The sequence below is a fragment of the Pleurotus ostreatus genome (genome assembly GCF_014466165.1).
Source record: "Pleurotus ostreatus strain PC9 chromosome Unknown scaffold_2, whole genome shotgun sequence".
Lineage (NCBI taxonomy): Eukaryota > Fungi > Basidiomycota > Agaricomycetes > Agaricales > Pleurotaceae > Pleurotus > Pleurotus ostreatus.
In genome coordinates, this window is record NW_023503157.1 from 1,181,907 (window position 1) to 1,209,260 (window position 27,354).

At 50.1% G+C, this 27,354-nt stretch overlaps 10 protein-coding genes across 10 annotated transcripts; 7 read left to right on the forward strand and 3 right to left on the reverse strand.

Moving 5' to 3' along the window:
- Positions 1 to 316: 316 nt before the first annotated feature.
- PC9H_003175 (uncharacterized protein) lies at positions 317 to 2,189 on the forward strand (the record flags this gene model as incomplete). Its single annotated transcript, XM_036772768.1, has 5 exons — positions 317 to 460; positions 513 to 1,307; positions 1,358 to 1,709; positions 1,762 to 1,944; positions 1,996 to 2,189. The coding sequence occupies 5 exons, from the start codon at positions 317 to 319 to the stop codon at positions 2,187 to 2,189; spliced, it is 1,668 nt and encodes a 555-aa protein (XP_036634241.1).
- A 114-nt stretch (positions 2,190 to 2,303) lies between these two features.
- On the reverse strand, positions 2,304 to 6,571 carry RAD5 (DNA helicase rad5; the record flags this gene model as incomplete). The annotated part of the gene is made up of 18 exons (XM_036772769.1): positions 2,304 to 2,447; positions 2,522 to 2,617; positions 2,671 to 2,697; positions 2,749 to 2,978; positions 3,028 to 3,245; positions 3,294 to 3,539; positions 3,588 to 3,733; positions 3,783 to 3,924; positions 3,972 to 4,019; positions 4,073 to 4,226; positions 4,283 to 4,687; positions 4,755 to 4,819; positions 4,870 to 5,007; positions 5,056 to 5,127; positions 5,179 to 5,268; positions 5,318 to 5,723; positions 5,772 to 5,828; positions 5,887 to 6,571. 18 exons carry the CDS (start codon positions 6,569 to 6,571, stop codon positions 2,304 to 2,306), a joined length of 3,369 nt encoding a protein of 1,122 aa, XP_036634242.1.
- A 141-nt stretch (positions 6,572 to 6,712) lies between these two features.
- CCT7 (T-complex protein 1 subunit eta) lies at positions 6,713 to 8,646 on the forward strand (the record flags this gene model as incomplete). Its single annotated transcript, XM_036772770.1, has 6 exons — positions 6,713 to 6,733; positions 6,791 to 7,177; positions 7,228 to 7,280; positions 7,328 to 8,123; positions 8,171 to 8,515; positions 8,566 to 8,646. 6 exons carry the CDS (start codon positions 6,713 to 6,715, stop codon positions 8,644 to 8,646), a joined length of 1,683 nt encoding a protein of 560 aa, XP_036634243.1.
- Positions 8,647 to 8,904: 258 nt separating this feature from the next.
- On the forward strand, positions 8,905 to 11,382 carry PC9H_003178 (uncharacterized protein; the record flags this gene model as incomplete). Its single annotated transcript, XM_036772771.1, has 15 exons — positions 8,905 to 9,207; positions 9,266 to 9,449; positions 9,501 to 9,630; positions 9,685 to 9,764; positions 9,822 to 10,059; positions 10,118 to 10,141; positions 10,196 to 10,301; positions 10,357 to 10,378; positions 10,431 to 10,767; positions 10,822 to 10,836; positions 10,888 to 10,927; positions 10,991 to 11,017; positions 11,074 to 11,080; positions 11,130 to 11,257; positions 11,311 to 11,382. 15 exons carry the CDS (start codon positions 8,905 to 8,907, stop codon positions 11,380 to 11,382), a joined length of 1,713 nt encoding a protein of 570 aa, XP_036634244.1.
- Positions 11,383 to 11,824: 442 nt separating this feature from the next.
- PC9H_003179 (uncharacterized protein) lies at positions 11,825 to 14,311 on the forward strand (the record flags this gene model as incomplete). The annotated part of the gene is made up of 14 exons (XM_036772772.1): positions 11,825 to 12,142; positions 12,205 to 12,388; positions 12,442 to 12,571; positions 12,766 to 12,993; positions 13,045 to 13,068; positions 13,123 to 13,228; positions 13,285 to 13,306; positions 13,362 to 13,698; positions 13,752 to 13,766; positions 13,819 to 13,858; positions 13,916 to 13,942; positions 13,999 to 14,005; positions 14,058 to 14,185; positions 14,240 to 14,311. 14 exons carry the CDS (start codon positions 11,825 to 11,827, stop codon positions 14,309 to 14,311), a joined length of 1,638 nt encoding a protein of 545 aa, XP_036634245.1.
- Positions 14,312 to 14,446: 135 nt separating this feature from the next.
- Positions 14,447 to 15,845, reverse strand: PC9H_003180 (uncharacterized protein; the record flags this gene model as incomplete). Its single annotated transcript, XM_036772773.1, has 4 exons — positions 14,447 to 14,770; positions 14,828 to 15,022; positions 15,307 to 15,498; positions 15,567 to 15,845. 4 exons carry the CDS (start codon positions 15,843 to 15,845, stop codon positions 14,447 to 14,449), a joined length of 990 nt encoding a protein of 329 aa, XP_036634246.1.
- A 696-nt stretch (positions 15,846 to 16,541) lies between these two features.
- On the forward strand, positions 16,542 to 18,005 carry PC9H_003181 (uncharacterized protein; the record flags this gene model as incomplete). Its single annotated transcript, XM_036772774.1, has 7 exons — positions 16,542 to 16,799; positions 16,854 to 16,915; positions 16,969 to 17,207; positions 17,265 to 17,426; positions 17,485 to 17,618; positions 17,668 to 17,828; positions 17,900 to 18,005. 7 exons carry the CDS (start codon positions 16,542 to 16,544, stop codon positions 18,003 to 18,005), a joined length of 1,122 nt encoding a protein of 373 aa, XP_036634247.1.
- Positions 18,006 to 18,024: 19 nt separating this feature from the next.
- Positions 18,025 to 19,381, reverse strand: PC9H_003182 (uncharacterized protein; the record flags this gene model as incomplete). Its single annotated transcript, XM_036772775.1, has 4 exons — positions 18,025 to 18,597; positions 18,652 to 18,945; positions 18,998 to 19,098; positions 19,210 to 19,381. The coding sequence occupies 4 exons, from the start codon at positions 19,379 to 19,381 to the stop codon at positions 18,025 to 18,027; spliced, it is 1,140 nt and encodes a 379-aa protein (XP_036634248.1).
- Positions 19,382 to 19,592: 211 nt separating this feature from the next.
- On the forward strand, positions 19,593 to 24,086 carry SIN3_1 (Transcriptional regulatory protein sin3; the record flags this gene model as incomplete). Its single annotated transcript, XM_036772776.1, has 10 exons — positions 19,593 to 20,089; positions 20,161 to 20,722; positions 20,774 to 21,061; positions 21,111 to 21,614; positions 21,669 to 22,895; positions 22,964 to 23,251; positions 23,306 to 23,356; positions 23,421 to 23,579; positions 23,665 to 23,816; positions 23,879 to 24,086. The coding sequence occupies 10 exons, from the start codon at positions 19,593 to 19,595 to the stop codon at positions 24,084 to 24,086; spliced, it is 3,936 nt and encodes a 1,311-aa protein (XP_036634249.1).
- A 366-nt stretch (positions 24,087 to 24,452) lies between these two features.
- On the forward strand, positions 24,453 to 26,503 carry PC9H_003184 (uncharacterized protein; the record flags this gene model as incomplete). The annotated part of the gene is made up of 2 exons (XM_036772777.1): positions 24,453 to 24,884; positions 24,935 to 26,503. The coding sequence occupies 2 exons, from the start codon at positions 24,453 to 24,455 to the stop codon at positions 26,501 to 26,503; spliced, it is 2,001 nt and encodes a 666-aa protein (XP_036634250.1).
- Between the last annotated feature and the right edge of the window lie 851 nt (positions 26,504 to 27,354).

The window sequence follows — 27,354 nt, forward strand, 5'->3', positions numbered from 1 at the left end:
GCGATTGTATAGGACTTTGGTGTCCATTATTGCGATGCGATGTGCTGAGTGCCTTCTAGATGGGTAATGGGAGTCGTTGAAGAGAGCGTGAGTTCCTTTTCGGCGTTCTTGCTGTACAAACGGCCTCTTGGAGAGAAAAACGAAACAAGATGACTACGAGCAAGCCGAGAGACCTGAGGGAACAGTCATGGGAGGAGACAACCGTGTGCGATTATGTAACCGCTTCGGTCACGGCAAAGGTCACGCGTTCGAGTCACGGCCACAATCGCATTCAGTGGCACTCTTGCCTCTTATACTTGTGCCACCACAATCGATCATGCCACCAAAATCCATATTCCGCCAACCCGGGGCCAGGCACTTTCAGCTCGTTCATAGATCTCAAAGGGATCCATTATACCACGACGCAGAGGCCAGTAAACATGTTCTTAAGCCCATAGAGCGAGAAAATGTAATCAAAAAGGTGCACACTGAAGTTCGGCATTGCAACAGCGCAGTAGCTTATTGTTTAGTAGGGAAAGTCTCGCGCAGACTTAGAGTCGACTCTTGCGGAGTCAGATCTGGCCCATGATAGTGAAGCTCATGTTGGCGAGGCGTCGTTATATGGGATCTACTACGATGATACTCAATACGATTATATGCAACATCTACGGCCTGTCGGACTCCAAGAAGACGGTGTAGATAGTATTCTCATCGAAGCTCCTCGGACGAGCAAAGTAAAGTCCAGCAAATCAAACAAAAACAACGCCTCGATTCCAATAGCACTTCGAGATCTACCGAAGGAATCACTTCCTTCCACTTCGGAATTGCCTCGAAACTACGAATCTGAGGAAGCTGTTCCGTTTAGTATCTCGGGCTTCCAGCCGGACATGGACCCGCATCTTCGTCAAACGTTGGAAGCCTTGGACGATGACGCTTTCGTGGATGATGGACTAGGGGACGATTTCTTTGGAGAGCTGGTGGCTGATGGTGAACGAGCTGAGGACGAAGAGATTGATTTCTCATTTGAAGAGGAGGGGGTTGACGGAACCGCAGAAGGGCATTCTCAAGAGGGTGAAGGTGATGAGGGATGGGAGGCGCGGTTTGCTCAATTTAAAAAGGAGAACCAGCAGCGAGTTTCCTTTGGAAGTGACGCCGGCTCCGCGTCAGATGATGGCGATACAGTTGGGAAGCTCCCGGAATTCTCAGTCATTGGTGGAAAGGGTAAGCGAAGACGGAAAGGCACTAGCGAAGCATCGGGTTACAGCATGAGTAGTTCTTCCATGTATCGTACGGAGACCCTGCAGACTCTCGATGAGATGTTTGATCAGGTGCGTAAACTCCAGCCACCTCTCCGCCAGCTGAGTCGAAGTTGCTGTAGATGGTACTCAAAGAGTATAACGAGAACGACGACGACGACGACGGATCCGAGTCAGAATCAGATTCTTCTGTGGCTCCCGAGCTCATTACCTCCCGAACGGACTTCGACGCGATGATGGACGATTTCTTAGACAACTACGAAGTGCTAGGGCGAAAGGCTAAGCCAAAGCTCGAGGGTGATACTGGTGCTGAGAAGTTGAATACATTACGGCAGGCGTTAGGTCAGGATGAAAGAGTGCGGATTACACAGACAGGTGATTCTGATGACGACGAAGACGAGGAGGCAATACTTGCTTCCTTTGGCAAAGAGGAAGACACAAAACAAGATAGATGGGACTGCGAGACAATACTGTGTAGATATCTCTAATTTTTTGGTCACTTTGTCACTGCTGACGGTTCTATCAGCGACGTACTCTAATCTGGAGAATCACCCAAGACTAATTCGCGCACGAGACGCTAACCCAGTGGTGAAGATACGACTGGACCCTCGAACCGGTTTCCCAATGGTAGAGGAACTACCACCTCGCCTGAGAGGGAAAGCCGCCAAACAGCCTCCGATCGAAGATGACGAGGATAAAGACACAGCACGTATGGATTCCACTCAAATACGCACGTCAGACGTTACTGACTTCTCTCTAGCTGTCCATTACACTGTCACTCGACCGAAAGATGAAACGCCCGAGGAGAAGAAGGCCAGAAAAGCCGCAGTCAAAGCGGAAAAGCAAGTGCGGCGAGCAGACAAAAAGGCTACAAAAGAGCAGTTCGCTGCTGAGTTCAAGGCCCAGAAGCGGACAATTAATAACAAAGAGAAGGCCAGTGTGCGGAAGCTATAGCCTATGGGCCATGGTCGACAACATTACCAGTTGTGTATTTAGAGTCGGACTGTATCTCAACAACAACATATGGAGAGTACATGTGATATAATCTCCTTGATACAGCGGTGTGCATCATTCGCCGAACATGATCTTCAGATTCTCCACGCTTTCAGCTTCGCCTCCTTTATCCTTACTTCCTCCTCGAAAGGCTTCGTTGACAATGGCAGTCTTCCTCTGCTGGATCCTCTGAATACGCCCTTCGATCGTGTTGGCGATCTAACGGTAGAGTAATTGTCAACAGCGTGGAAAGCGGGTGGAAAAGCGGGTGGAAAAGCGGCGACGATGCTCACAATGAAATGGGTCACGTATACAGTCTTCTCTTGGCCAATGCGGTGAACTCGATCAATGGCTTGTTGCTCGATAGCAGCGTTCCACCAGCAATCCATCTACCATTAGTTGTTCAGCGGTCCGATTCGACGCAAGGGAACTCCTTGCTCACCATGAAGACATGATTAGCATTGGTGAGCTTCGCGTAACATGAGCGCATGACTGAGTCATATCAGTGAAAAGCTCTTACATTCAACCCAACGCCTCCGGCCTTGAGACTTATGATCATCACTTTCGGACTCTGAGAGGGTTCTTTGAACTCCGAGATCATTGTACTCCGTTTCTTCACATCCATAGTACCGTCAAAGCGGTACTGATCAAAGCCATCTCTTTGAAGGGCTACTTGAATAAGATCTAAGAAACTCGTAAACTGCGAGAAAACCACAGCTCGGAACAGCGGGTCTTGGTCTCTCAAACGTCCTATACATGGCATAAATTCCGTGGATCCTAAGAAAGCGCTTTCACTTACTCAGAGCCTGTACTAGAGCGTCCAATTTAGTCGACGAATTGAAATCGTTCCGTCGCAGGATCACGCGAGTTGGTGCTTCTGACCCATCCCGAGCTTTGGTGCGTAGAATCTCAATCAAGTCGGCTTGTTTGACGGGGCCGCGAGAGCAAGTAGGGCAGCGTGGTACTTCCCCCTTCTCCTCGCAACTATCCAGAAATCCAACAATGCAATCTTTACAGCTGTGCAATGCTGAGCAGAAACTAAAGGGAGGCATAACAAAGGCATACCATTTGTGCATACAAACAGGGATAATTGTTGGGACATCCATCACGTCAAAACATATCGGACACTCCGCTTCGTCTTCATCTGCAAGACCAGCGAGTACCTTCTCGGCAAAAGCATTCTTTGCCTTGCTTTCGTCCTCGTTGAGCTTCTGCACTAATTCCTCCTTGTCAACGGTACCGTCACCGTCTGCAGTGATCTCTTCCGTGTTGCCCAACACCAACGAGGGATGGAGGACTGCACGACGTAGGCTACGGCCTTGTCATTTACGAAGTCTTGTATGATAAAATTGGCCTTACCGCATAAGCATAGCCAATATATGGGTATAGTTCTTTGTAATGAGCCCCTTGGCACTGAGCTGGTCAAAATTCAGCTTCACAGTGGCGTATATGGAATTGTAAAGTTTATGCTCGAGGGGCGAAAATTCAAGTTTCTCCACCCTGACCTGTGAATAGAGTCAGTGAGACATAGAATATCGTACTCTGATTAATGACCTCTTTAGGGGGCAAGTCGACTATGGGCTTTCCATCGCTGTCCTTTGAGTCCTTCTGCCGCCTTAGTAGTATACTTTCCAAAATGACTTGAACAATTTCTATGGCCTTTGAGTCGTGGTCAAGGAATGGTAGCGTGATAAACCTATTCTTGATAAATAGATTGTCCAGACTATGTCCAGAAGTACTTACGAGCGAAAGTAAGAGAATTCCGACCAAGGCTTGTAAGCCAAAAATTTCCTGTGTCAACGTGAGCAAGCTGCCCTCGTTTGAATGACCGATGATTTACTGACAAGAGAGAGAATAGATCTTCCAACCGGTTTACGATAGGTGTTCCAGTCACCGCCCACCGATTATGGGAGCGGAGGGCGTAGACTGCTTTTGCCGTACGGCTTGTTCGAGATTTGCAATGATGTGCTTCATCAAGCACCACTCGTAGCCACGTCACTATCGGATTATGACATCAGTTCCGACAATCTTGGCAAAAGAAACAAGAATCTGACTTTCGAAGACGGGGGCTTTGTGTCCATTCTTGTCCGGTTTTGCAAATTCAGAGGTCAGTATTCCGTACGAAGTAACCACGACCTTAATCTCGTCGTCGTCGCTGTCCCCCTCCAAAGCAGCATCAAGGTCCAGTCGGTTTTGACCATGCCATACAATCACTTTCGTTGAACCTGGGGTGCTGGAACGCTGTATTTCCTCTGCCCATTGAGCAAGTAGAGACGCAGGAGCCACGACAAGGGTGGCATGAGCATCCTTATGCGAAGATCCCTTGCGAGGTGCTGGCTTGAAGGCGTTGTCGAGGCGTAATTGTCGGCCCTTGGATGGACCCTGCGCTGAATCGGTGGACTCTGGCTTCGAGTTACTTTGTATCAAGGCTGAAACCATGATGGTCTTCCCAAGGCCCACTATGAGTAGATACAACTGCAATTAGCTTTTTCCAGAGTCATAATTTAGCTATAACTCACTTTCTACATGCATAATCAATACGGATGTGTAGAGTTAAATCAATTACTGAGCGATCATCTAACGTACCGTCTCTGATGGCAATCCGTCAAAGCAAGAATCGAACACAACATATTTCACTCACGCAAGTATTCCACCTCGACAAGTAGCAACTTTGGGGAGCTCGAGACTGAGCTCTCCTGAGTAGGCATTGAAATAGAATGGTCGGTCGTCAGTAAGGTCTATGATGCCATCAACCTCAGGAATTGGAGGGAATACATATCTATGACAAGTTGAGTGCAAGAATGAGACTATAGAAAGATTGACAAACTCGCTCCAGAGAGGGTGCATAGACATTTGGTTGCGAGCATCCCTGTTACCCTTTTCAGCCGAATACATCCAGCTAGAATATCATAATCAGAATAGAAGAGATCGACAGGGTGCAGATGCGTACAATAAGGCTTGCTTTTGATATCCTCGAAGCTTGAGAGTGAAAGTATCCGCAGGTTCCATCTCACCCATATTGCGATCATTTTGCTGTGCGCTGCACAACAATGAATACGAAATGGCCTTTGGGAAGACTGTCAACATACCGTTTGTAGATCACATTGAGCTCATTCTCACTCAAGTCCTCTCCATCTTCCACCTCGATCTCCTCTCCGTCACCAACTATTTCCTTCTTTATGTTTTTCTTAGTTGGAGATGCCGAGCTAGCTTGTTTCCCTTTGGGCTGTGTGCTAGCCAGTGTAGCTTTCTTCTTCGGCTTCAAGCCGACTTCAGTAAAGAGTCGAAGGAGCGAGGTTTTGCGTTCGCGCATCATCCGCTCTTGGTCTGTTTCCTGGCCTTGGTCGAACATAGGATTGGACTCCTTGTCATCAGAGGATGCAAGTGATTTGAAAGCCGTCGGTAACATGTACGCGGTTAAGGACATGACAAGATCGGCACCAGAATGCAATGTTTCGGGACAGTCTATCATGACTCCCTTGAACTCAACAATACCTAGCATTCATAAGCGGGTGCGGTCATTCAGGACCCGTTACTACTCACGTAAATCAATCAGTTTGCATACCCATTGAGCGGCGTCTTGTCCTAAACGGCCAAACTCTATACGGGTGTGTGAGTCGGACAAAAGGATTAGCGCATTGAAGTTGCTAAAGCTCACCAAAGCCTCGAGCATTGTTGAGGTGAATGACCGTGCTAGCTTTCTTCGGATTCAGAGGCTTTGGTTGGGGCTTCATCATTGTTGTAAGGGAGAGTTGCTTGCTCCGTCCGCTTTTACCCTTGCCGGTAGATTTAGTAGAGCTCTTGGACGGCTGTGTAGTTTCTGGGATGTCCCTCGCAAGAGTGACAGGCTCGTTCATCTTGATGTATTCCTTTCCTTTGACGGTACTCCATCCTCTCGCCATGAACTCGCCAAGATAGACAGCAGACTGGAGTGCGGTCTCATTCGTTGGTGTGGGTGAGATTCGCCTCTTTTTAGCTGGACGAGCTGGACTGTGTGATTGCCTCCCCTTTCCCTTGCCTTTTGCCTCGCGAACTGGTGGCGACACGCTGCGAATACTAGGGGACCGATGAACTTTCTGTGGCCTTGGTTTAAGCGTCGGTGGAGGTGCCATATCATCATCATCATCCTGAATTTCGTACGCCATCTCAGCACTAGCACCATTGGCCATTTTGACATCGACATCGTCTTCACTGTCCGATGGTAGAAATAATGGTGTTTCCCTTGGTGAGGGTGAGGAGGTTGGTTCAGAAGCTGGAACGGAGGGGCCTTCTTCTTCCGTACCAATCGTTTCCTCGTCGGAGCCTGCAAAGAAAAGGCCAGAGTCATCTTCGCTGTCGGCCATCGCGTCGCGAAGTGATATGAGTTGGGCGCGTCTAAGGGGCTGCGCGACGAACGCGCCGATCAACAACTGTAAACAGATAGATCTACATTTTAGGATTACGCCTGGCTTTGGTCACCACCTCCTCATTTTCAGTTCCTCAAGATGCAGCGGGGACTTCCAATGGTGAGCTTTACTCTCTTCTTTCTACTGTGAGGGCCGAGAGCTCAAGGATGCGCGTAGCAACCCACTGTTGTCCTCCTCAAGGAGGGCACAGACACATCGCAGGGGACACCGCAGTTGCTATCAAACATATCGGCGTGTTCCGCAATTGCTGAGACCCTTTCGACGACTCTTGGACCTCGAGGAATGGACAAATTAATCGTGAACGACCGTGGAGAAGCTCAGATCACAAATGATGGTGCTACAATCCTCAAGTTACTTGAAATCGTGCATCCGGCAGCAAGGACGCTTGTCGACATCGCGCGTGCCCAGGATGCTGAAGTTGGAGATGGTACCACTAGTGTCGTACTTCTTGCGACGCAGATGTTGAAGGAGATCAGGGGATACATTGAAGAGGGTGTTTCGCCTCATATCATAATGAAGGGTTTCCGAAAGGCGACACAACTAGTATGTTTCTATCCATCACTTTTATACGTGCTTTTACGCCCCCTTACCAGGCTATCGATCGTATTAAAGCGATACAAGTCACCGTCGATAGATCAGATCCTGAGTACGCCTTTCCGGTCCTTAATCGTGGCTTTGCTAACGTTGCTTCAGAAAGTTCCGATCGCTACTCCTCAAATGCGCATCTACTTCGATGTCCTCAAAACTCATACACTCCGAAAAGCCATTCTTCTCCAAGATGGTTGTGGACGCTGTACTGACGCTTGACCAGAGCGAGCTAGATGAATCCCTCATCGGCGTCAAGAAAATACCTGGTGGCGGGATGCAGGATTCTCTCCTCGTCCAAGGAGTCGCATTCAAAAAGACATTTACGTACGCAGGGGCCGAGCAACAACCAAAACTCTTCCAAGACCCCTTGATTCTCTGCCTCAATGTCGAACTAGAGCTGAAAGCTGAAAAGGATAACGCGGAGGTCCGGGTTGAAGCCGTAACGGACTATCAAGCCATCGTAGATGCGGAGTGGGAGATTATTTACCGAAAGCTCCAAGCTATCGAAAAGACTGGCGCCAAGGTTGTCCTCAGCAAACTCCCAATTGGAGATCTAGCAACACAGTGGTTCGCTGATCGCGATATCTTCTGTGCCGGCCGAGTGCCTGCAGGAGACTTGCGCCGCGTTATACAGGCTACTGGGGGTGCGATCCAATCAACGTGTTCTGATATTGGGCGCGAGCACCTGGGCACTTGCGGAGTCTTCGAAGAAAAGCAGATCGGCGGTGAGAGGTACAACTTGTTCCAGAAATGCCCGAAAGCGAAGACGTGCACCCTCATTCTACGCGGAGGAGCTGAGCAATTCATTGAAGAGGTCGAGCGTAGTTTGCATGATGCTATCATGGTGGTTAAGCGAGCTGTTCGCAATGGTGATGTAGTTGCAGGCGGAGGCGCAGTTGAAGTAATTATTCACCTCTGTTTTGATCCCCATACTCAAGATTTGTGTAGATGGATCTTTCTGCTCATATTCGCAAATATGCCTTGTCTATACCCGGGAAGCAGCAACTGATCATCGCCGCATTCGCCAAAGCCCTCGAAATCATCCCTCGCCAAATATGCGATAACGCCGGCCTCGATTCAACTGATATCCTGAATAAGCTGCGAATGAAGCACGCGAACGATGAGCAATGGGCCGGGGTAGACGTTGATGGACCTTCGGGAGTCAGGGACAACATGGAGGCATTTGTCTGGGAACCGAGTCTCGTCAAGGTTAACGCGATCAGCAGTGCCTCGGAGGCCGCATGCTTGATTCTGAGCGTGGATGAGACAGTTCGCAATCCGCAAAGCGAACAGGTAACGCCCCGCTTCATACTATCGGGCATCGACACTTACTAAGTTTTCAGGCTAATGCAGGGCCCAAAGCTCCCCCAGGCACGGCCCAGCGCGCGTTGAGGGGAAGAGGACGGGGGATGCCTCGACGATAGTTAATGGGCATGTAAAATCTCAAGCAAAGCAAATTCGATTCCCAGCACTTTTTAAAAAGGCAACTCACCTTCCATATACTGCAAGCGCCCAGCATTGCGCCATTCCATCACCCCCAGACGCAATAGTGCTTCCACCTGAGTGTCTTTATTGCCGAACGCGATGAGAATTCAGAGAATATTTCAAGGTCATGGTCTGCTTATTTTATCTCGTTATATTCCACGCTCCTTTGTTTCTGACATTGCCAGTGATTCGCCGATATGAGCTCTCACCCGCAGAACCCCCTCCCCTCAGCCAAGGAAGAGGATGACGACAAGAAGCGAGTGAGCTCGGACGTTGCTTCCATTTCATTGTCGGAGAAGCCGCTCGGGGCGCCCATCGAGACGCGCAAGCGGTTCTTCTGGCAACGATTCAGACGGGTGGCCAGCGACCTGGATGCTATCGCAACTCAACCGTCAGTATTCGATGATCCTGTTGGACTGGAGTCCTACAGGCCTCCTCCACAGTACGAGAATGTACATAGGTTCGACCCTAACGCTCGTTGGACTTGGCGAGAGGAAATAGTATGTTTGGTTCACACACCCTAAAAAGCACATCTTGTAACCTTGCATATCTCTCCAGCACGTTGTCAAGAAGATCGATACTAGAATCATGATTTGGGCTTGCATCATGTTCTTCGGCCTCGATCTAGATAGAACCAACATATCCCAGGCGAATACAGACAACTTCCTCGACGATTTAGGTATGACAACGAACGACTTCAATCTTGGAAACACATTGTTCCGCCTCTGCTTCTTGACTGCGGGTGAGTATTCCCCCGCCCTTAAAGTATAGCATTTTACCACATGCGCCATAGAACTTCCCTCTCAGCTCGTTTCAAAGAGAGTTGGTCCGGATGTCTGGGTGCCGACACAAATGATCCTGTGGAGTACCGTCGCTATTTGCCAATTCTGGCTCCAGGGGCGGTCGTCCTTTCTCGCAACAAGGTATGCCATTGGCTACAGCGCGGGCGCTGACGCAACTGATATCCCCTCGCACAGATGCTTGTTAGGCTTCCTGCAAGGAGGGTTCATACCTGATGTTGTATTGTATCTGTCCTATTTCTACACGAAGACCGAGCGTGCGTACTTACTCTGAACTTCTCAACGTTCCTCTGAGTCCTTCGACATACTACTAGTCCCGATCAGACTGGCATTCTTCTGGGTATCAAACTATCTCACGGAAATTGTGAGCGCATTCTTGGCTACTGGTATTCTTCGCCTTCGCGGTACGGGTGGGCACGCAGGATGGAGATACCTGTTCTTAATTGAGGGGTTGATTACTCTCTCATTGGGGATCGCGTCTATTTTCTTGATGCCGGCGGGGCCAACGCAAACGAAGGCTTGGTTCAGACCAAATGGTTGGTTTACTGAGAGGTAAGCCACCGTTTGTGTATTATATAACGATACTGGACAGCCCTAACGTACATATCAGGGAGGAATACATTATGGTGAACAGGTTGGCTTGTGTTTGAACTGTGATCGGCCTGCCGCATCCTAACTCCCATACTAGGATCCTTCGAGACGATCCGTCCAAGTCCGACATGCACAATCGGGAAGGTCTCACACCACGGATGATATTCGATGCTTTAAAGGATTGGAGGATGTGGCCCCTCTATGTAGGTGTTTGGGTATTGTCCGAGATTGATGTTGCTCATTGAATTCCTCATCCAGATCCTTGGCATGACGCACTTGAGTGAGCAATTACTGACGTTCACTGGCTAACTGATAACCCACACCTACCCTAGTCCCCGTTGGCCCTCCTCAGACATACCTGACACTATCGCTGCGTAATCTCGGGTTTACCACAACACAGGCGAACTTACTATCCATCCCGGCCACGGTCCTCGGCATGCTCCTGCTCCTTTTCACGGCCTACTTCAGCGAGGTTGTGAACAGCCGAGTCTTGTCGACCATAATCTTACAAATTTGGGCCCTGCCTATGCTTATTGCTTTGTACACGTTCACTAGCAACACGTCTCAATGGGTGTACTTCGCGGTCGTGTCACTGATTACTGGCTATCCGTATATTCATCCCATCCAAGTTGCTTGGGCGTCAAGGAATTCTTATAGTGTCCGCACTAGGTACGTATCGGATTGGATAATGCACACTCGACTAACTAATACCTTCGATTTCAGGACTATCTCCGCCAGGTGATACTTGTTCTTTTTGACTGGTGACGATTCACTCATTGAACTATCTAGCGTATACAATATGTTTGTCCAGGCTGGCGCCATCATCTACGTAAGTCGCCGGTACTGCAGGTGCTGCAGGCAATGGACTCACGACTTACCCCTCCTAATCTAGGCCAATATATATAAAGCTGATGATAAAGTAAGCATCAAGTAATGTATCTCGTTCGAACATGACTTATTCGTTGTGTCTCACAGCCTCTCTGTAAGATTGTGCGCATCGGCTCACAGGCAGCGTGACTAAAGTTCTCTAGATAAACGAGGAAATCGGGATCTAATCGCCATTTGCTCTATGAACATTGTGCTGTACATTTGCACGTTCTTCTTCTATCGTGAAATCAACAAACGTCGGGATAGACGGTGGGAAGCGATGGACGAAAAGGTTTGGCCTCTCAACCCCATCATATTTCATCTGTGTTCACAATGTGAGACTAGCAACGCCAAGAATACCTAGAAACCACGAAGGATGAGGGGAACAAACGCTTGGACTTTCGATTTGCATACTAACGAAGAGCACGAATGTGTAACGGGGTGATGATATGTCGTTCTACGAGGGATTCCGACCTCGAGGGGCGAGATGATGGAGATAGAATAAATGACACTGATCCAGAAGCGTACGACGCCGAGGCCTCTTGCAAAAGAGAATTGACCACCTCGACTTTTCCCTTCAATCTCAGTAACAAAACAGATAAGGGTCACAGCCAGCGAGAGGATGTATAATCAAAACAAAACAAACAACACGTCTATAAAAGGCAACTCACCTTCCAAATGCTGCAAGCGCCCAGCATTGCGCCATTCCTTCACTGCCAGGCGTAATATCGCTTCTCGATTGTCTCTTTATTCCGAACGCGATGAGAATTCGAAGGCTATTTCAAGGTTGGCTTATTTTATCGTCTTCTTAGCTTCCACGCCCCTTCGTTTCCGACACACATACCAGCGATACGGCGACATGAGCTCCCTCCCGCAGCTCCCTGTCCCTCCAGCTGAGGTCAAGTACGAAGTAAGCGATGAGAAGAAGAGAGCGAGCTCGGACATTACTTCCTTGTCGTTGTCGGAGCAGCCGCTTCCTCTCGGAGCGCCTATCGAACAGCGGAAGCGGTTCTTCTGGCAGCGGTTCAGACGGGTATCCAGTGATTTGGATGCTATCGCAACCCAACCATCAGTATTCGATGATCCTACCGGTCTGGAGTCCTACAGACCTCCTCCGCAATACGAGAATGCCCATAGGTTCGACCCCAATGCTCGTTGGACATGGCGGGAAGAGATGGTATGTTTCATACACACACGCCCACCAAAGGCAATCTGGCTGACATTCGGGACCTTCTTCAGCGCGTTATCAAGAAGATTGACATTAGAATCATGATCTGGGCTTGCATCATGTTCTTTGGTCTCGATCTAGATAGAGGCAACATATCCCAGGCGAATACGGACAACTTCCTTGAAGATTTAGGTATGACGACCAACGACTTTAACCTTGGAAACACGTTGTTCCGTCTTTGCTTCCTAATTGCGGGTGAGTTTGACCCCATACCTTTTGTCTTCCTCTTCTTACCACATACCTCATAGAACTCCCCTCCCAACTAATTTCCAAGCGTGTTGGCCCCGATGTTTGGGTGCCCACGCAAATGATCTTATGGAGTACTGTCGCCTTTTGTCAATTCTGGCTTCAGGGTAGATCATCCTTTCTGGCGACAAGGTAGGCCATTTGTTCTTATATCGCCGCTGTAGTGACTGACGATCTTCGAATAGATGTTTATTAGGCTTCTTACAGGGGGGATTCATTCCTGATATTGTCTTGTATCTCTCCTACTTCTACACAAAGACCGAGCGTATGTGCTTCCTCTCAACTTCCAAATGATCGACCTCTGACTTGCTACTAGTTCCCATTAGACTGGCCTTCTTCTGGGTTTCCAACTATCTCACTGATATTGTGAGCGCATTCTTGGCCACCGGTATCCTTCGCCTTCGCGGCACGGGTGGTCACGCAGGGTGGAGATACCTCTTCTTAATTGAGGGATTGATCACCCTCTCACTCGGAATCGCCTCTATCTTTCTAATGCCAGCGGGTCCAACACAGACAAGGACCTGGTTTAGACCCAAGGGTTGGTTTTCTGAGAAGTAAGCTTTTCATTATTCGGTGATTTCGGTCGTCCCTGACGTACGTTTCAGGGAGGAATATATCATGGTGAACAGGTGGGCTTACCTCTGGATTGTTCCTGATGAACGGCGCGTTAAATTACATGCTAGGATCCTCCGAGACGACCCTTCCAAGTCAGACATGCACAATCGTGAAGGTCTCACACCACGAATGATTTTCGAAGCACTGAAAGATTGGAGGATGTGGCCGCTCTATGTAAGCGCTTACCACTATTATTCGGGGTCAATGTCGCTCATTAGCTCCTCATCTAGGTCCTGGGCATGACGCACATGAGTGGGTGTTTATTGCACGCACCGTCTGCATGATAGCTCACATCGACTTTTCATAGTCCCCGTCGGCCCACCTCAAACATACCTAACACTGTCCCTCCGTAATCTCGGATTTGACACAACAGAGTCGAATTTGCTCTCCATCCCTTCCACGATCGTCGGGATGCTCATGCTCCTCTTCACCGCCTACCTCAGCGAGGTCGTGAACAGCCGCGTCATCGCGACTGTCATCCTGCAAATTTGGGCGCTCCCGATGCTCGTCGCTTTGTACACGTTCAACACCGCCACGTCGCAATGGGTGTACTTCGCGGTGGTGACGCTGATCACCGGGTTCCCATACATCCATCCGATCCAGGTTGCTTGGGCTTCGAGAAACTCGTATAGTGTTCGCACAAGGTACGTGTTGAAATATGGGAATGTGTGCTTGATGCTGATCCTCTTGCTTGCAGGACTATTTCCGCTAGGTAATACTTGGCCCGTTTCAAGTCATGCCTGTGAACTTATCAAGGTGTTTAGTGTATACAACATGTTCGTACAGGCAGGCGCCATCATCTACGTGAGCTGCCAGTACATCCCGTAGGCGATGAACAACTCACCCCGTCTCTCCATCTAGGCGAACATATACAAAGCCGATGACAAAGTAAGCACCAATGTATCTCGTTCAAAGACTCTTAACTTATTCGTTGTGTCTCACAGCCCCTCTGTAAGACTTTGCACATTCAATATTTCCGGCCAGCGTTGCTGACGTTCGCCAGATAAACGAGGAAATCGGAACCTAATTGCCGTTTGCTCCATGAACATCGTGTTGTACATCGGGACATTCTTCTTCTATCGTGGAATCAATAAGCGTCGCGATACACGGTGGGAGGCAATGGACGAAAAGGTTTGCTACCCCTTTGCTCTATCGTATTTATCAGTGGTGACATCGCGAATATAGCAACGTCAAGAATACCTAGAAACCACGAAAGACGAAGGGAACAAACGTCTGGACTTCCGGTTCGCATACTGACAAAACCACCAATGTGGCAAAATACTTACTGAACATGCAATGTGTAACGCTTTGACAATGTATCATTACGAAAATTACGACGTCGACGTTGTGGGTAACGAAAAGTAGGAGGACAGATAGAATAGATAATGCAGGTTATGAAGCATGTGGAGGGTTCTCTTTCTGAAGAGACTTGGCAGCCTCAAGCGTTCGTCGCTCTTTCTCCCGAGCTTTTCTCTCAGCCCCAGCGATGCGGCGGAGACGGTCGTCTACGTTGATGAACTTGCCTCCGACGTCCAAGAATTTGATCGGAGCGCTGCCAGTACGTTGGGAGATCACCTCTTTCTTGGTCTTCACGAACAGTTTATCGTTGTGGATGATAGGCATATACTCCGGGTCAGATTTATGGCGCTCAGCCTGCTTCGTGATCTTCTTGGCCAGCTTCTTCGCATGCTCTAGAGACGCGGGGACGATAGGTTCCTGCGAAGGGGCATTAAGTTATGCATCACTTGAAGGGTGATACAAAACACAACATACTCTGCCATCTTCGGGTGTGGACTCCCAGTAAAGTCTCTGATATCTTTGACGAGCGGCATCGCGGTTCTCCTCTTCCTCGAGAGAGTCCGCTTCGCGAGCGTCATACCGTATGTCAGAAACAACACTCTCAGCGAAGGTTTTGGTGCCAAGTATTTTCTCCATGCCCGCTTGGAATCCCGTTTGTAGCTCTTTGCCCTATGATAGATGATCAGAAAATGAGCGAGGGATATGAACGAAACGCACTCACTGTCTAGAATAACAGTTAATGCATGTCGTCAATCTCTGTGAACGCTGGTAAGTGAGGGGAATCGTACCTAGAGTGGGAGGAAAGAAGTTAGCGACGTAGTCGTATAACAACATGTTGGCAGAAGATTCAGATTCATTTGAGCAGTTTTAACCACGAATTTTCTTCAAGACTAATCGATTATGTCTCATCCGTATAGCGACGTATCGCTTGCACAAAGGGATGTGTTACTAACCTTTAGCCAACGGTCTTCCATCCCCTTCAGACGAAGAATTGCATCGACACGCTTTATGCTAAGGTGATACCTCTGGGCAAGCTCCCGAACGCTATTCTTGATAGGATCAGCCATGTACTCATCATACATCCGGGTGCGCTGAGTATCCGAGATAGGTGGGGGAGGCTTGAAGGATTTGTTTAACGGAAACGGCTACGGTCGACGCGTCGGGGGTAAACTTGACGGTCCGAGCATTACGAAACGGAGACGAACTCAACTACATCACCACCCAGCCAGTTTCTGGGCTTCGCCTCCTTGTATGGCGCCGCTACTGTGTCGAGGAACTCCTGGAACGATCTCGGGTCCGCCGGTCCTGCCTCTTCCTCTGCAGGAAGAATATCCGGGTCGAGAGGAGCGCCCTCTTCGACTGGCTCTGGCTCTGGGTCGGGGGAAAGATCTGAGTAATAGCGCAGCCTGCTGCACGTCGGCAGCGGCGGTCTATGACATGGCAGCGCGTAACGTCGAGCGACACGAGGAACAACTCGGAAGTGGGAGAACATGAAAAGCTGAGCAGAAATTTCGAACACTTCAGCCTTTGTTTAGGGCAGGTTACCCACGCGCAATGGAGTCTATACCTCGCCGTGGGAACATTGACCAGCCGAGTTACTTCTTGGTTACTTCTCTTTTTTTAAATTCCACATATTATTTCCTTCACGGCCCCGGCAAGTGACAACGCTCGCAAGTACGCCTCTCCCATGGCCAATATCATCAGAAGCGCCAAGTCTGGGAATGAGTGAACCGAAAATGACCTCCCGCCTAGAATATCCATGTTCGTGAGCAAACACTTTGCCAGAAATTTTTGAACAAGGGCTATGCAGAGAGTCGGCGCATCATCATGATCCGCCAGACGTTGCCTCTCGTCATTCTTGGCTTCAGCTGCAGTGTTTTGTCTGTGTACTCAACAGTAACGACGTCCTGATAATAATGCCGATCCCGGGCCACAAGTCATTGTCGAAGCCATTGCCTCGAGCGTGATCTCCACCTTCCGGTAGAGTAGATGGTAATCCCTGTCACAACCATGTACAGAAGTTAGAACATTCACCACGTTTTACAAGATCACCGTTGCGGAGACTATCACTGATAAAGGCCATACTTATTCGTGACTGTGGGACAATGTATGTGACTGTGAGAACACTGACAAGTCTATACTTTACTTCTACGAATCTTCATTTCATTCCCGCTTGAGTCTGACCTTCATGGTGAGTACTAATCAGGTTCACCGCGATCTTTTCGCTTTGAAGAGAGCATACGCCGCGCTACGCCCCCCGGCTCAGATCAAGTTTCCCGGTTACCTCTGCTTCTCAACCGCCCATGATTTTCTTCTCCGATCAATCTTACTTGACCCGCACTTGCAACGATATCCCCCGTCGAGGCTGTACCAAACGGTGTTCTGGAAATGGGCTATAGCTCATTTGGAAGGCTTCGACGAATTGAAACAAAACCAGGCGCGTTTTGTTGCGGATATTTTGATGGATAAAGTCGCGATGATGTTTAGCCAAATACTTTAGGACTTGGAGATTGATTCTCAAATATTCGATCATTATACGTCTCTCATAATCCCCTTGAGCCCGTATGTCACCAAACCTAGGGAAGTGCTCTATCACGAGCTGAGGATATATACAGCGTCGCACCAGATCTTCATACAGGACCTCAACCACCATCCCAATCCTTCCTCACACATTATTGGTGTACCAACCATGGAGACGTCGGACAATGTGAGGCAAAATCTGACGACATCGACACTTCCCAATACCGACTCGTAACGGTGATGGAATCTCGTACCACGATTGAACGTGGAACTACTGGATTACGAACATGGCTAGCAAGCTTCGTACTTGCTCACTACCTGACGCTGAACCCCGGTATCTATCTATACAAACTGCTTCGGTTGCGAGTTACTTTGCTTATGGTACTCAAAGGCCTAGTGATTGGAAAACGCGTACTGGAGCTAGGATCGGGTACAGGCTTCTTGGGTATCGTTATCGCTGCTATCCAAGGATCCTCTCCCGGTGCTTTGTGGCTAACGGACGTCGAGGAGAGCGTGCTCAATCGCTGTCGTGAAAATGTACAGCTGCAATGCAGTAGGTAATTTCTACCTGTACTCATCCTGCACAATGCCGAAGCGCCCACTCCTTCAAGAACCATCATCATCGAATACAAATATCCGGTACATGCTCCTAGACTGGTTTGACGCGATCGACCCTTCTCGACGAACCCGTGTTGAAGAATTCGAGAACAGCACCCAACCGGATATCATTCTTGGAGCAGATTTGGTACAGGATACAATGAACGTCAGAAATAGCTACTAATTTACTCATCCAGGTGTTTGATTGCTCCCTGCTAGCCCCACTAGTTGCTACTTTGGAGCTACTTTTGGAGCCCAGCTCCCACAGGATTGCTATAATCGCTCTGACGGTGAGGAACGAGGATACACTCGCAAAGTTCCATGAATCTGCTAGTTCGAGTCCTTCACATTACCCATCGTGAGTTAGTTACTCACGTATTCTCTAGGTAACAAACTTTGCGTCGAGGAGCTCGAATGTGATTGGCACAGTGCACCGTCTTTCGAGATATGGGAAGATGGCACGGACGTCAATAAGGGAGTCAAAATATACAAAATCTATGGTACGAAGGTATCTGCAGAAGATCATGTGGCGTAATTATATAGGAAAAAACATCTCAACTGGAAGCCTTCATCGTACCGCAGGAGCGACACGTCCAGAACTCGTGCGGCATGGGGTACTCTCCACAGGCATGACACATCCAGCCGTATGCTTTGTTGATGGGACGAGGGGTTAGACACGCGTCGCATGTTAGAGCACGCATAGGATTCAGTAGGGTGCACGTTGGGCAGGACCACTCCGTAGGAACGGGTTGTGGCTTCGACCTAGGGAGAAGTGTCTGGACTGTGTTAGGAAGCTTCGACGTCTGGGGCTGGGTCACTCTTCGGGTGTCAGTTGACTTCAGAGAGTGCTTCTGTGGGACGGCTATCGGCTCGCCAATGATTTCAATTTCATCATCAGACTCCTCGACATTTGGAATAGCTGTCGCTGTCGCAGTCCGATCAGACTGCGCTGCAGCCACCTTTGTGGAGTTGGTCGGATCATTGAGGATCACAACTTCGTCGTCGGAATCTCCAGTGAGGTCGATTGCGTTACTTTCGATACTTTCCTCGACGGCTTTAGCTGCTTCTCTGTCGGCATCTACTCCATAAGCGCATGACTTTGCGTCTCGTGCCCGACGTTCAGCGGCCTGAAAGAAGTGAATAGGAAAGACGGGCACGGCGTCGATGTATCGCCGACTTACCTGGGCGGCGAGCTCTCTTGGAGTTAGATTCCGTACGTTCGCAACACCCCCGAGGCGCCCGCCTTGGCCTATCAAATTACTTACCTTCCTGCGCTTCTCCGCAGCTTCAAGGGCTTTCGCTCGAGCCTGGTGCGGCGGGAGGTTATGCGAAACATTTGTTCCAACTCGGTGGCCCTTGGAAAAGAAGCCCTCTCCAGAGTACCCGGAGCGCTTCAAGGCCTCGTATTCGGCTTCCAGTTCGGAAAGAAACTTGTAGAATTTGTCATCGTGAGGGCCGTGGACGTTGTGGGTCAACTAACTTCAGGTTTAGTAATGATCTACGGAGTAGGGCGTGGATAAATAGCACCTCGTGGAGCATCACTAGGACGACCTGTTCCTCGTCGTAGAAAGAACCGGCATCATGGGGCAGGCGAAGGCGGAGCAGAATCTTCTGACCTCCGTTCACATCTTCGCAAGGTGTTAATTAACTTGGGGCTCCCGGGTGAGAGTAGACATCACGTACTGAGGCCTAAACGAAGTCAGATCTTAAGTTTAATGTACACTATGCTGACAACGCACCTACAAGATGTGGGTCATCTGGATAGAATTCAGACAGGACTGGCAGCACCCAGCCATGCTTCCGCATTATGGGCTTCACCAAAGACGCGGTTGTCTGGAGCATGTGGAGAGCGCGATCTGCCTTGGGGCGATCTTTCAGGTGCGTGTAGGTTTTGATAAAGGTCTCAGACATGGCAGTCGGATTCCGAGATGGTGGTCGGTGGCAAGCTGTGGTAAGACGCGTCGACTAAATTACAAAGCTGTATACGGAAGATCATCAGGGTCGACTTATCTTATCTGCGTCAACTTCCCTGGATCTGATAAGATATGGTTCCGTGCTTGAGCGATAAGATAAGATGTGAACAACTGTGGGTCCGTTTTTTGACCCTTCGCTTCCACGACCAATGGACACCTCGGAGCCTATACCGGCGTCTCTGCCCCCATCACCGTCCTCTTCTCAGCTACACCACCTCCGTGAGGACAAGATCCCCCAATCAAGCTTTCTTCCTTTCGAACCATCATCTCTACAACCGGAATCTGCCACTCGCGCTAGATCGCAGGAGCTTCGAGACACTGTTGTAGCCACGCTAAGCGGCGCGTCGCTGGGATTGACCTCTCTTGCCTTCGACGCCTCTGACAGTGGCACGCAGATAATACCTACTCTGAACCCTTCACGACCCGGGTCACCCACGATGAGGGCACCGAAATCAAGGACACCGCGACCCAATACCCTGGACGGAATGAGAACACCCTCCGGAGTGCAGCCTTCCCCGGAACCTGTCCGACCACTTGATGTCACCGACGCGCTGAGCTATCTGGATGCTGTAAAGGTGCAATTTCAAGAGAAACCGGATGTGTACAATCGCTTCTTGGACATTATGAAAGATTTCAAATCTCAGGTGTGAGTGTTTCTCTCGTGTGGCTTTGTAGGTGACTGCACCCGGACCCATGATTGAGCCGTCATTTCTACAGCATTGATACACCAGGTGTAATTGAACGAGTCTCTATGCTCTTCCATGGGAACCCCGAACTTATTCAAGGCTTCAATACATTCCTGCCCGTCGGGTACCGTATCGACGTTTCTGCGGACCCTATGGACCCAAATTTGATCACTGTTACGACACCGTCTGGGACCACAACACAAAGTACCACATCCTTCGCGCAGATCCCCTCGGGGTCTCATGGGATCGGGTCACTTGTCCATCCTTCCATGCCTTTTCCCGGGCAACCATTGGGTGCACCCGGTTCTCGATCCATGACGCCACAGCAATACCATGTTGTTCAAGGTCAATCCCCTGTAGACCCAAGTTACTCAACTGGGACCACCGCTGCTGCGTCGTTCTTAGGGAATCTGAACGGGAAAGGTGGAGGCGATGTTGAGCGCCGCCAGGGTGCGGCTGTGTCGGGCGAGTTTCACCACGCCATTGAATACCTCAACAAGATCAAAGCCCGCTTTTCTGATGACGCGAATACCTATAAACAGTTCCTGGACATATTGCAATCCTATCAGAAGGAGCAGCGCAAAATTGAAGAGGTACGTCCCACCGAATCATTGGCTGAGCTAGGTTAATCCATCATCCAATAGTCACAAGTCTATGTTCAGGTGCAGATGCTCTTTAAAGACGCCCCAGACCTCCTGGCCGAGTTCAAAGACTTTCTTCCCGAGGTCGGTGCTGGCGGAGCCCTGGGTTCGAACGCTATTGGCTTAATGCCTGCCCCGGGGCACCCTGACTCTCCGTGGGCCCAGCCAAGCGTGGCGGACAAGTCGAAGAAACGCGTCCCTGTTGTTCCGCCTAAACGAAGAAGACGACCCGCGGAGAAAGAGCCTACACCTGTTCCTGTCCCACCGCCCCCTAAGCCCGCTCAGAGTCGCGTGAGTTCATTGTTGCGTTTCCATGAACATCCTTCTAATGCATCTACAGTCGAAGAAGCCAAAACACAATCACAAAGACCCCGATTCCCCTGTGTTCTCACCTTATGCGGGGCCTGCTTCCCCTCAGCTCGTGTCTGCCATCCCTCCTATGGGAATGCCCCCTTCACAGCTTTCGGCTCAGAACATACATCCCCACCATCACGCCAGTTCTCACGTCCTTGGCCATGGTACTGCTACCTCACCTGACAAGTTACTCTTCTTCGATCGAGCAAAGAAAGCTCTGGAAAACCGTGAAATATATGAAGAATTCCTTAAACTTCTCAGCCTATTCTCAAAGGATGTTATTGACTCGAAGACTCTCATTGAACACGCCCAGGTCTTTCTCGGAGACGGAGATCTAATGGTGGAATTTAAGGAGTTGATAGGCTGGGATGCTGAACGCGGGATCGAGAACGGCCCTCCCGGAAGTATTCGAACCGGACCCCCTGAAGCTTTGTCCGCATTGCCTGTCGACGATGGAGAGGGCCCTAGCTATCGCCGACTGCCGGACAGTGTAAGTAGTTGACATCTCCTAGAACAACGGATTTTCGATTAATTTGGTCCGTAGGAGGTGCGATTGGCATGTTCCGGACGAGACGAATTGTGTCGCTCTGTCCTTAACGACGCGTGGGCCTCCCATCCAACATGGGCCTCCGAAGATTCCGGGTTTGTGGCCCACAAAAAGAACACATTTGAGGAGGCGCTGCACAAGAGCGAGGAAGAGCGCCACGAATACCATGTCCATCTCGAGGCCCTTAAAAGGACGATCTCGCTCTTTGAGCCCGTGGGGGCCCGCCTCGAGGGCATGACAGCCGAGGAGCGATCGACGTTCAAATTGAAGGCGAACTTTGGTGGCCCAAGCAAGTGTCTTTACCACAGGACCATAAGGAAGATATATGGACGCGATGCTGGCGCAGAAGTCATCCAGGCCCTGCAGGATTGTCCCAGTGTCTCGGTCCCGGTGGTACTTGCTCGCCTGAAACAAAAGGACGACGAATGGAGACGTGCTCAGCGAGAATGGAGTCGCACATGGCGCGAAGTGGACGCAAAGAATTTCTACAAATCTCTCGACCATCAGGGGATCAGCTTCAAACAAAACGACAAGAAAGCCATCACCGCAAAATACTTCGTCGCCGATATCGAATCCTCGAAGGCTCAACAGATGGAGGCTCAGAAGAGCGTTGAAGCCCCTGCGTTCACGCGTGGCTCCGTTGGTTACCAAATCGAATACGATTTCCAGGATATTTCGGTTTTACACGACTCCCTCAAGATGGTGTATTCGTTCCTGGATCATTCCCAAGGCACCTACACCCCTCAGGAAAGGCGAGGCGCTGAGAAGTTTCTCAGGTCATTTGTGCCCCTCCTGTGTAGGTACCCTGCAGCTGAATTTAACGAAGCATGCGGGCCGCTGGATGGTGCTGATGACGATAACTCAAGTCATGATCTAAGTGGACCCGGGGAACCCCAGCGGAACAAGAAAGCCAATCCTCCTTCTAACGCGGTAACTGCCGGTGATTTGAGGAAGAAGCTTCTAAAGAGCGCACAAGAGAAGATATCCGGGAGGGATAGCAAGGGTTCGTCCGCCGTTGGGTCTCGTGCCGCGTCGCCCGCAGCTTCGTCTGTGGCATCTCGAGCGGATGATGAACTCAAAGCTGCGTTGGGCGATCACGCCGAAGATGTTTGGATCCGAGCGTCCACGAGTAGCCCACAAGGCATTGATGAACCCCCGACTATGGAAAGTGGAAGACCCATTTTTGCAAATACAACGTTCTATACGCTGTTACGCTTACTCCAGGTGGGAAGATTTAGTTATTGGGCAAATTGCAGGGCTAATGTTGGAACCATGCACTATTCATTGCTCAGCTGCTCTATTCTCGTCTGCTTACCTGCAAGCTAATTGGAGTACAATTGGCCGCAGAAAAACATAGACCGTTACTCGCGAATCCGGTCGCTGCCGAGCTTGGTTTGGATGATCCCAACGGGCCGTCTGCTGTACTCGCGCAGGCGATGGAAGCCATGGGCGAACAAGGCGTCGCTGAAGGATCCAACGTGGTGTACATGTATCTGTTGGACGCTTGCGAGAAGGTCTTTGATGGTGAACTAGACCAGTCAACCTTTGAGGAACACATGAGGTGGTTTTTCGGGAATAAGGTGAACCAGACAGCAGTCGTCTCATTGGGTTACTCACCGGTCTATTTATAACAGGCCTACCATGTGTTCACTTTGGACAAGTTGATAACCGCCTTGGTGAAGCAGGTAAATTATTCTAGTTATCTCACCGCCTAACCCGGGGAACGTCTGGCTAACCCATCTGGCGTAGGTACATACCATCCTATCGGATAACAAGTGTCAAGAACTGTGGACACTCCTGCAATACATGCAGACTGCTGATGCCTTGACAAATCGAGATATCGTACGTTATCGACGCGAAGCCGAACGACATGTTGGTCAAGATGATCATCTTTACAAGATCAAATGGGTAAGCTATGTTTAGGCACTCATTTGCCCACTGGATTCAAACGCTATTATCACAGGAGCCCGAACTAAAAATGCTTCGAATGCAGCTTATTGGTGCCGATGATCCCAGTGTCGATGGGGGTACATCGATGGTCCATCGATGGCGAGAATACGTTGACACGTATGTGATGCACTATCCCACCGAGTGGGTGCCCGAAATGAAGGAGCAAGACCAAAGTAGTGCTGTGTTTCTGCGAAGGTATACATAGAGCAACGCCCACCTGTTTGTTGAACTGATGGGTAACCTTGACTCCCCAACAGGAATCTCCGAGCTTCCGAAGAGACGCCCTCCCACTGCTCTGGTGGGACGGTAATCCGCATAGGGCTGCCCACGTACAAGCTGATGTATGAGTTCGGGACTGAGGACTGCCTAGTGCATGTGTGGTGCGCGGAGGAGCTGGCGACACTGCGTGAAAGGGCACGAGCACGCCACGAAGAACGGAAAAGATGCCGCTGGCTACAGCAATGATAGTGGCTGAGAGTTGCCGTCGTATATTTTAGGAGAGAGTATGTAAAATTAGCAGTAGCGGAGTAGAATGGTATTTTTGTATTTATATAATATAAAAGGATATTATTTCAATTTGCAGCTGTTGGATTCCAGGGGCTTTCAAGCACTCGCCCTCTTCCCCCAACTTGATCCAGCCTCTTGCTCATCGACGTCGACGTCGAGCTCCCCCTCCTCCTCGTTCCCTCCCACATCCTGCACAATCACCGACACCCTTCCCGACGCCGTTCTGGCTAGTCGTTCTCAGGGGAGCGGAGTCGAAACCTGATAACCGTCACCACGCCTTAAATAAGAGGTCTTGGCCTCAAGCCCTTTCCCGCTGCTTGCCTAATGGCTTGGCCCATTGCTGGCCCATCCTCAGCTCAGGATGGTTCCCCGGCCACACAGCGTCTACAAGACCATCAGCAACGTAACAAGCCTCGACATCGCCAGACGAAGAAGCGCCCCCCTCGACAATCCTCGCCGTCGTCGGGCCTTTTGACCATACTCGCAGGCATCGCAGCTTCCTCAGTCACAGCTGGCTGTAGTCCCACACCACCAGCCTTTCTGTGTCCGTTCCTCTCCACTATCCAGGACAACGGCCACGACCGCCGAGACAACGTGCTTGACGAGGACATCAGCTCTGATCTACTCCCAAACTCGCCGACCCCCACAAAACATCGTCGAGAGAAGCGCCGTGTTCCAGTTAGGTATGAAAAGGGTGATGATGGGCGTTGGAGAAGGATGGATACTTTCACGCTGTATGGGTCTACGATATGCTTCGTGAGTCTCAGACCTCTCCTGCTAATACAGCAAAACCAATGCAAGCACAGAATTGCCAAGAGCCCACTATAACCGCCTCACCCACCTCACTCCTAGACCCCATGAAAGATTCCACTGACCCTCCAGACGACCCGAATAAACTCGATATTACCCTTCCACCAGGGTGGGGGAAGAAAAACAGCGTAAAGGACAAGACCATCATCGTTACTTTGCCGCTGGTCCTTGCTTTCGTGATCTGCTTTCTTATCATTGGCTGTCTCTTTTGGCGCAAAAGCAGAGCTAAAAAATACAGGGAGCACGACATAGAGATGAAAGCTTTGCAGCTGCGTCGCAACGACGAGGACAACGAGTCGATCGTCATTCAAGCAGCTCGCACCAAACAGAGGCTTTGGGCCAGAGCAACGGCGAGATGGAAGGCCAATGCTCGCTATACAGCTAGGCAACGCCGGGGCAAACGCTCCGTTGCCTCTCGCGGCTCTGCATCTTACAGTTCTGCAGTGTCACTCCCTAACGCAATCAACGATAACCAATCCACCAATCGCAACGCTTCTACTTCCTCGAGGTCACCATCTCGACGAACTTCTATATCTAACACAACAGGTCCTCAGTATACCACAGAGAATGCAGAGACACCAATATCCATCTCTGTCAGTCCCCCGAGTCCCGCACCTGCCTCCCCTCCTGCCTACCACCAGCCTCTTCGTCAACTCTCTGTCGATAACTTGAGTTCCGCCGAGGCTCTATCACGGAAGCAGTCGTTTGAGGTTGCAGCTTCCCCCCCACATCCTCCGGACTCGGTCGCTGATGATACCCTTGGCGAGTCAGTAGTGGGAGACTCATCGCTGCGCTATATCACTATCAACTCCGCGCACGTGGCCACGGACGATAAAGCCCTTCTAGCCCGCCTTGGGGAATTAGCTAGCGAACCTCCCGTTGAGCCCACGGACTCCGTTGCAGCTTCGGCCTTGGAGGTATCAGCCCCAGTTTGGCAGGATGAACAGTTGGAAGACTTCGCCACCATATCTGACCGAAGCCGCCCTGAGTCGCTCGGCGGCACACACCACGGCTCTAGTTCATTTTCGTCCTCATACCACTCCTCCGGTTTTCCTCTACCTCCCCCCGCCGTCTCGCTCAAGGGCAAAGAAGCCGATCTGTCTTATTATGAGTATGAGTACTCATATGACGATATAGCCGATGTCGAGCCAGAAATAGGGCCCAGTGCACCACCATTTGACGAGTTCCCAGCTCCCAGTGCGCCGCCGCTCGACGACAGCTTCTTTGGAGAACCTGCCGGCCCGTCTGCCCCACCATTCCCTGCAGATGAGGACGATCACGCAGTTGAACAGCATTACGATAGGTCTATGCTTTCTGATTCGACGGATGATGCTTTGGAATACGTCGATGAAGAGGAGCTTCTCGTCGCGGCCCAGTCGTTTGGTACTACTCTCACGCCTAGCCAAGACCTGGCGACAACAGCATCGAACGAACCCCAACCATCTCCGCCATCTCCGTTGAACCACTCAACATCCGACTACCCTCGCCACAGAGTATCGCTTATTGAATCAGCCCAAGATTCGGTAGCGAATGACTGCATACCACTGCCTAGGTATCAACCATAGCACACCACCCACTACCTAATTTGTCCGGGCTGAACACTGGGATGGTACTGTGCTTCGGACATATGTCCTTGATTCATGGTTTCTTTTCCCAATGTCTTAAATCTCGAACCGTTTATCTCTCTGTAGTCACGCATCTTTTGATTGTTTTACGTCTTAACTATCGAATACAACATTTGTATTTTTATTTCCACAATACACCCCATGGAATGCATCCGGCTGTCGTCGCTTTGTTTTGAAGCGATGTCCTCAACTCCGTGGCCATTACCCTGATCTGCAGTCGGTTATAGGCAACGAATAATATAACGAGAGCTTACACGATCTCCCATTGGCGGTTCATTGATGCGCAAGAATGAACACCTGTACGGCAAGCTCATCAGTCTGCATTCAAACGTTCAATCTTCAACGATGCTCCCATAGATCAGGCTTAGTATTCTGAGTTCATCTTACTGGCCGGAAGCTGAGTATATTAGTATACAAATAAGGTATGCCCGACTGCCCGAGGGCAAGGAATGCTGGTAGTATGGAGTGCCGCCTCCAAGCTTCACAAGCTAAAGTGCGTCCAGAAGGTACTCACGAGTCAGAGCGAGACCCTCGCAATGGTCATTGTTGGTGCGGAAACTACGTTGCCGGCAGTACAAAGTTCGAAGTTAGAAAGAGACATCCCACATTGCGCAGAGCATCGAGTAATTTGGCCGTCAGGTGGATAGTAGTCCGATCAAAGGTATATAGATGTTTCACGGCAGGTTGACACTGCTGACAGAAGGAGGGCTGGAGGACGCACGGACGCGAGTGTGGGTTCCCTTCGCACCAGAAGAATGGGGTACGAATGGAGGACAAATGAAATAGCGCGG